The sequence below is a fragment of the Felis catus genome, chromosome E3, assembly GCF_018350175.1.
Source record: "Felis catus isolate Fca126 chromosome E3, F.catus_Fca126_mat1.0, whole genome shotgun sequence".
Classification (NCBI taxonomy): Eukaryota; Metazoa; Chordata; class Mammalia; order Carnivora; family Felidae; genus Felis; species Felis catus.
Window position 1 is genome coordinate 10,301,051 of NC_058383.1, and position 7,517 is coordinate 10,308,567.

At 60.9% G+C, this 7,517-nt stretch overlaps 2 protein-coding genes across 2 annotated transcripts; one reads left to right on the forward strand and one right to left on the reverse strand.

Moving 5' to 3' along the window:
• The first annotated feature begins 322 nt into the window (after positions 1–322).
• CLDN4 (claudin 4) lies at positions 323–1,983 on the forward strand. Its single transcript, XM_006942058.3, has one exon. The coding sequence runs from the start codon at positions 547–549 to the stop codon at positions 1,174–1,176; it is 630 nt and encodes a 209-aa protein (XP_006942120.1). The 5' UTR covers positions 323–546; the 3' UTR covers positions 1,177–1,983.
• Positions 1,984–2,862: 879 nt separating this feature from the next.
• Positions 2,863–6,782, reverse strand: METTL27 (methyltransferase like 27). Its single transcript, XM_003998575.3, is given in 7 exon segments — positions 2,863–3,136; positions 3,138–3,258; positions 5,087–5,179; positions 5,416–5,551; positions 5,765–5,893; positions 6,313–6,439; positions 6,695–6,782. Coding segments are annotated over 6 exon segments (729 nt in total). The 5' UTR covers positions 6,436–6,439; positions 6,695–6,782; the 3' UTR covers positions 2,863–3,009.
• Positions 6,783–7,517: the final 735 nt, after the last annotated feature.

Genomic DNA, 7,517 nt, shown 5'->3' on the forward strand with positions numbered 1-7,517 from the left:
CTTCGGGACCTGAACCTGGCTGGGCGTGGCTGCCCCATGGGTCCAGGTGCCTGTGGACTGTGACTCAGTATCTATCTCCAGATTGACCTCAGCAAGGGCCTGGGGGCGGGGGTGGGGGGGTGGGGAGAGGGCAGTTTCCCCTGAGACTGGCTCTCCAGGATCCTGACTCAGGGGCCCAGGGTTGAGGCCTTGAAGGGCCTTTGTTGGCCCTGACTCTGGAATCCAGAGAAACTGGTCAGGGGAAGTCCCCAGGGACGGAAACCCCTCCCTCTGCCCCCCCCCTCCCCCCCCAGAGCCATATAACTGCTCCAGTCTCCAGTCTCCTGTCAGACTGGAGACAGGAACTGGTCCGGTCACACTCGGCTGTGCTGGTGCTTCTGACTCCGGAGAGATAAGGAGCTGAGCCGACCGTCTCTGCCTCTGCACTCACAGTGAAAGTCTTCCCTCTAGACGCGAGGGTCTGTCCTCAGCGCTTGGATTCCTACAGCCCCCCGGGGCCGGATCCCCACAGCCTTCCAGGTCCTAGACCCCGGCAGACGCCGAGCCATGGCCTCCATGGGACTACAGGTGATGGGCATCGCGCTGGCCGTGCTGGGCTGGCTGGGCGCCATACTGAGCTGCGCGCTGCCCATGTGGCGCGTGACGGCCTTCATCGGCAGCAACATCGTCACGTCGCAGACCATCTGGGAGGGCCTGTGGATGAACTGCGTGGTGCAGAGCACCGGCCAGATGCAGTGCAAGGTATACGACTCGCTGCTGGCGCTGCCGCAGGACCTGCAGGCGGCCCGCGCCCTCATGGTCGTCTGCATCATCCTGGCCGTGCTGGGCGTGCTGCTGTCCGTGGTGGGCGGCAAGTGCACCAACTGTGTGGAGGACGAGAGCGCCAAGGCCAAGACCATGATCGTGGCGGGCGTGGTGTTCATTCTGGCCGGCCTGCTGGTAATGGTGCCCGTGTCCTGGACGGCCAACAACATCATCCGGGACTTCTACAACCCGCTGGTGGCCTCCGGCCAGAAGCGGGAGATGGGTGCCTCTCTGTACGTCGGCTGGGCCGCCTCGGGCCTGCTGCTCCTCGGGGGGGCCCTGCTGTGCTGCAATTGCCCCCCGCGCACCGACAAGCCCTACTCGGCCAAGTACTCTGCCGCCCGCTCCGCCCCGGCCAGCAACTACGTGTAAGGTGCCGCCACTCAGCTCTGTCTCCGGGCTTTGCTTCTCCCTGGACTGAAGGCGCAGCCCGTGCCCCCGGGGATGTTCCTGCCACGGGCTGCAGGCTGCACAAGCAGGGACTGAGCCAGGCCACCGGCGGGCAGCCCCTTCCGGCCCCCTCGGACACCTACCCAGAGCCTCCTCTCCGCCAGCAAGGATGGATGGACAGAAAGAGACTCCTGTGCTGCCCTCCTCTGGCCCCGGGGACACAGGAGAGGGGGCGGAAGTAACAGGGTGCGGCGGAGGGGGGAGCTGGCTCCTGCCGGTCAGGAGAGCACGGCCCTGAATTTGCTTGGGCTCTGCCTCCGCGGGTGCCCGGCCCACTCTTGTGTTGGCCGTGAGGATGGCTGGCGCCTCGCTCCCCCACCTGCCCGTGGAGCAGAGTTGACACAGAGTTGACAGACGGGTTTAGAGGGGAGGGGTGAAGGCTCTACAAACTGGTTTGGGTGGTGGTGGGGGAGGAGACCGCGGAGGCTGCCCAGGCTGCCTGCACCCCTCCCTCCCCCCACCCTGCAGCCTCAGGGCTCTGCCTCAGCGGCCTGGGTAGGAGGACCCCAGCCTCTTGTGACCAGTCACGCCTGGATTCGCCACCCCTGCCAAGGTCGTTGGGCATCCTGGGAAGAGCAGGGGGGACGGTCTTTCTCTGGCCTTCATTCCCAGGACGTCCTGGACCTTTTTTTCCCTGCCTCCTCTCTGGTTTCTGTTTTGTAACTTAATATCTGTTTGTCATGGTAATTACTATAATTTTCTACAATAAATGGGACCTGTGCACAGGAAGACCATATCGTTTCTGATTTCAGCCGTGAAGGTGGGCAGGGGAGGGCTAGAAGCCTGGGCAGGGGTGAGGGAGGAGTACGACCGTTGTGTGGTGGTCAACACAAGAACACTTAAAAAAACCACAACAACAACCTGGTTTCGAGGAACTGTGACAAATCAGAGCTGGCCCTCACCTTGGGAATCACCTCGCTCAAGCCCTTCGTTTGCTGGAAGGTCAAGGCGATCATAGGAAACGCACTGCTGAAGTGCTGGGGACCCCAGGGGGGAGGCCACGTGAGAACACTCAGCCCTGGGGGGTGGGCCACCTGCCCTCTATCCATCTTTGTCCCAGCTCTGTCCGAACCTGGGCATCCAGGTTGGTCTGCTCACCCTCCAGGTCCCATGTCCTGGCCTTGGCCCAGGCTGTTTCCTGCTCTGGGTCTAGAATGTCCTTTTTGCCTTTCTCCACCCCTCGGAATCCTGCTTGTCCTGAAGGCCAGGCTTCAGTCTTCCTCCCTAATGAGCCTTCCCACAGTCCCTGTGTGAAGGAATTATCATTAGTCCTGATCATACCCCCAAGGCCCGGGGGTCACTGAACCCTTTCACCCGGCAGACACGCCCTGAGCTCAGCTTTCCGGCTCCTTTAGAGAGGAGGAAACTGAATCCTGGCCATGTGAAGGTACTTGGCCAAGGCCAGAGGCACGGGCATGAGTTTCCTGTCCTCGAGTTAGCGTGAGAGGGCCCACCACGGGAGGTGTCAGGAAGTTACATCTGTGGCCCTGTCGGGGCTGGCTCAGGGGCGGCCTGGGGTGGGGGCCCTCTCTGTTCCATCTCTTCTCACTTCTGTCCTTCTCAGGGACGGATGTCAGTTTCCTGGGGAAGAGACTCACAGAGCCAGAGTCCTGCTACCCCTCCTGGGACTCATTTAATGGGCAAGGTTGGCTCAGGGGCCCCATTTTACAGATGAAGCAGAGGAGGCCCAAGGACGGGCCTGGAGGAGACCTGGATGGGAGGGTCAGAGGCCAGCTGGGGGCTGAGGACTGGGCCTCAATCCCTCCACCTGGGCCCCCTCCTGCTTTCGGTACAGGTAGACGATGCCAGAGATGAAGCCATCGCTGTCAGAGGTTCTGGGCACCACCTCAAGCTCGGATGTGGCCAGTTCCCACTGGTCCACAGGCCAGGCCACTAGGCGTTCCCACGCCCCGGCCTGCTCCAGCCTGTCCAGGGTAGCCTCCAGGGCCTCCTTGTAGTGAAGGTTGGACGGGTTGGTCCGGGTGGTCAGACACACCAGCCCCCCTAGGGAGAGACGGGGGTGGGGGTGGGGGGGAAGAGGTGAGTGGGGGAGGGGCAGGAGCCCTGGTTCCAGGCTCTAGGCCCACCCCTTCTGGGAAAGGTTATCTTTCCTGCTCTTCCCTCAAGGGCGTACATTCTCCCCACCACCAACCCCCCCCCCCCCCAGCCTTTTCCTATCTCCATGCCTTTGCTGCTCGCTGTTCCCGCCTCAAGGAATACCCTTCTGCGTTTTCAGCCTCCTATACCAACTTCCAGGCTCACGCGTCCTTTACGCTGGGAACTCTTGGCTTAATCCCCTGGACAGAGGGGACTCCCTCCTCAGTGCTCACCCAGCCCCTCTGCCGGAGGATGTGGTGTGTCTGGATGCACGGGAAGGAAGCACTTGGGACCTTGGGTAAGTCCCATCACCTCTCTGAGCTGCAGTTTCCCAGCTTACAGAGTGGGGCTCGTTTCTGGGTCTCACAGGAAGGACCACATTAAGCGCCGGCTGAATGAATGAGTGACATATCCTTTCTGGTGTTCCCTAGACACCTATAGCGTGCCCAGTGCGGGCTCAGATACATGTAGAAGAGGCCAGTGTCTGGAAGGCTTCCTGGAGGAAGCGGGGAGGAGAAGCCGGGCCCTGCAGGGTGGGTGGCTGGGGCTCCGTGAGAGGAAAGGCTCCGAAGCAGGGGAGCCTGTGACAGGGGCGCAGCAGACGGGGCTCTAGCCAGCTCAGGGGCCTGACAAGTGTGGGCGGGGCTGGTTATGCCAACGGGAGTTTCCTGTTCTCTTGAGCCCCACCACTGCCTCTCTCTCTGACCCCATCGAAGACCCTGCTCCCTGAGGCTGAAGCCTGCCCAGACCTGCCCAGGCTTAGCCACAGGCCCGGCTCCTCGCAGTGGAGGCGAGGGGGACAGGGAGAGGATGCGGCCTTGCTGCCACAGGCCCACTTTGGGGCTTCCTGAGCCCATCCTGCAGCCAAGTCAGGGCCTCAGCATCTGCCTGCTCAGTCCCCCATGCTCCTTTCTGCCTCTGACTCCCCGTGGCTGTCTTCCTGACCTGTTTTGGCCTGTGGCTGTGTTCCTGTGCCCACTGCCGTCAGTGCCCCCCCCCCCCCGCCTGTCCCCCGGAAATGCCTCTCTTCCCTGAATTCTCAGAGTGTGTGCCCTGGTCCTTTTCCCCACGCCCCTTCCTGGGGTGCAGTGGGGTGCAGTGGGTTGGTGATCGAAGCCCAGAGGGCAGGGTGCGTACCCCCCCTCCAGAGCAGAGGCCAGCGCGGGACAAGGCACACAGGAGGAGCACAGTAAACACAATCCTTAGCTGCACATCAACCCACGGGTGGAGGTTACAAAAAGTGCTCACGTCTATCATCTCACCTGAGCAGCCCATTTCACAGATGAGGAAACTGAGACCAGGAAAGAGCAAGAGACTCACCTGACAGTTGTCAGTGAGTTCGTGAGGGAGCCGGAAGACGAGGGAACTGAACTGAGCCCCCACTGCGTGCCAGGACTGGAGCAAAGGCCTCAGACACGTCTTTGCACTCAGCGCTCACTGCGATCCATTGGGGAAGGGGCTCTGTCACTGCTCAGAGGCGAGGAAACAGAGCCAGGGGGAGTGGAGCTGCCCAGTGGATAAGAGGGCAAGCTGGCTACTGGTCTGCCCTGCCTGCTTGCCTGGGTCTGTTGATGGTGGCAGCTGGTGGCTGGGAAGCTAGGCTAGGCTGTGTGACCCTGGGCAGGACCCTGCCCCTCGCTTAGCCTGAGACATTCGGAGGTTAGTGTCTGTGGGTGTGCGAGGGGGGGGGGGGGTGGAAGGCATTCACGTGGGGTTGGATGGGCCCGCTCCTCACCTGGCTTGGTAACTCGCAGAAGCTCAGGTATCGCACTGCAGGGCACCTGGCCATCGCTAAGGGCACCCACCATCAGTACCGCATCGAAGGTCCCTGTGTGGAGTGTGGGGTCTGTCTTTGGTGTGGCCTCATGATACCCACAGGGATGACATCAGATCACGGGGTAGAGGGCTCAGAGAGAGGGGCTCACAGGGGCTCAGAGAGGGTCCCGGTGGGGGTTCATGGGGCTCAGTGTGGGCGGGGGCTTGTGAAGGGCTCAGCAAGGAGGATGGAGGCTGGACAAGAGAAGGGCACTCACTGTCAAGGTGCCTGGGTGGGAAGGGAAGTACCTTCAGAACTGGGCAGAGGCTCCTGGCCCAGGACGCAGAGGCTGAGATTCTGGTAGAGGCCACGGGCTCGGGCCCGTTCCAGCATCCCTGGGCTCCCATCTACCCCATGCAGCTGGAGGAAGCCCCGAGCCTGCAGCTAAGGTGGGGGGACTCAGTCACAGTTCACACCTGCCATCTCCCAGCTGGGTCCCTGCACCTGGGGAGGGCAGCAGGCTCCGCAGTAAATGTAGTCCACGTGTTTGGGACCGGTGAGTCTGAGCAGGGAGGCAGAGTTCTGGGGCCAGGGGTGGGAGGAAATTTGAGCGAGTGGGGAGTTGAAGACAGGACAGGGGATGTGGGGAGGCCTCACCTCAGCAGCCACCAGGCCGGTGCCGCAGGCCACATCCAGGATCAGGGCAGCATGGGGTGGGCCCGGAAGGGCTTGGGTAAGGCAGTCTACTGCGAGGCGGGGGGCGCGGTACTGCAGGGCGGCCACATCCTGGGGACAGAGTACTGAGCTGACTGGCACCCCGTGCCCCAGTGTTTGGGTGACCTCTGTGTAGGGTGGTCTAGGAATCAAACAGGCCAAGCTGTGTGTGTGTGTGTGTGTGTGTGTGTGTGTGTGCGCGCGCATGCTTATTGGCACCTCCTCCAGGTGCAGTCCCAGGGTAGAGAGGTCTTGTTTCCTGATTTTTCAAGGGGCTGCCAATATGGAAACATGGGGCTGGTCAGAGGGCAGAGCTACTGTGGATGAGCCGAAGAGGGGGCCAGTCCTTGAGGAGGCAGGACTACCGGGTCTCACCTCATTCTCACAAGCCACCCTGGGATGATGCAAAGCTAATTATTCCCTCTTTAGAGATAGCAAAGTTGAGGCTGGGCAAGCAAGAGGAGAGAGGGGAAGGAGCCTGGCCAGTTTACCTGGTCATAGTCTGGAGCCCAGCGGTCATAGAAGTGCAGCTTGTGGCCCAGGTCGGTGATGCCATGTGATGCCCCCACCCGGGCCCGCACTTCGGACAGGCTCCCGCCCTCCTCCTGCGCCATCCTCCTGTGGGGACACAGCCTTGGTGTCCGAGGGACACTGCAATTTCTCCCATTCCCACCCCTCCCACCCAATCCCATTTCACAGGCGGTGACACTGAACACACAGAGGGCGAGACTGTAACACCTGGAGTTCAGGGCTTGGGGGAGGGGTGCTCCCTGTGGCCGGAGGGAGGACATGACCCTACCTCCCCACTCTTTAAGCGGTGAGCTGACGTCCTGGACCTAAGGGTCTTTAAGCAGGTAAAGGGTCAGAACTCACCGCCAATCGGACTCTCCCGCGGTGCTTAGAGCCGGAACTCGGGGCGGGGCCTGTACGGCCAGCCGGGCCCCGCCCCCACCTCCCTGGATGATTGGCTTTCCTCTATGAGAAAGTACCCAATCAAAGGAAAGCGCTGGCAGCCGCCCCCGCTACCAGCCAATGAGCTCAAAGTTCTTGGCCTCTCTCTAGCCCGGGGAGATACAGACTTTCCGAACGTTTTCAGGGTATCCGCGCTTAGGAGCATCTCTGTGCCCTCCAGGCTCTCGATGTCCTTCATTAGGAAGTGAGAGCCTCTGAAATCTTAGGGGGAAGAGAGGGGCCTAGGTCTGTGCTGACAGCTCAGAGCCTGGAGCCTGCTTCAGCTGTGTCTCCCTCTCTCTGCCCCTCCCCCCTCTCAAAAATAAATAAACCTTAAAAAAAATTTTTTTTTCAACGTTTATTTATTTTTGGGACAGAGAGAGACAGAGCATGAACGGGGGAGGGGCAGAGAGAGAGGGAGACACAGAATCGGAAACAGGCTTCAGGCTCTGAGCCATCAGCCCAGAGCCCGACGCGGGGCTCGAACTCACGGACCGCGAGATCGTGACCTGGTTGAAGTCGGACGCTTAACCGACTGCGCCACCCAGGCGCCCCAAAAAAATTTTTTTTAAAAAGAGGGAGGGGGTGCCCAGGATCAGCCTTCATTTTTAGAACGGTCCCCACGGCCTGGGCAACGCTATCCTGTAGAACTTTCTGTGGTAATGGAAATATTCTATACTGGACGCTTTTCAATACAGTAGCTACATGTGACGTTGAGCATTTGAAATGTGGCTAGTGCTACCGA

Excerpts from the sequence above, each read along its gene's own strand:
- CLDN4 (XM_006942058.3), top strand. The coding sequence starts at position 547 with ATGGCCTCCATGGGACTACAGGTGATGGGCATCGCGCTGGCCGTGCTG.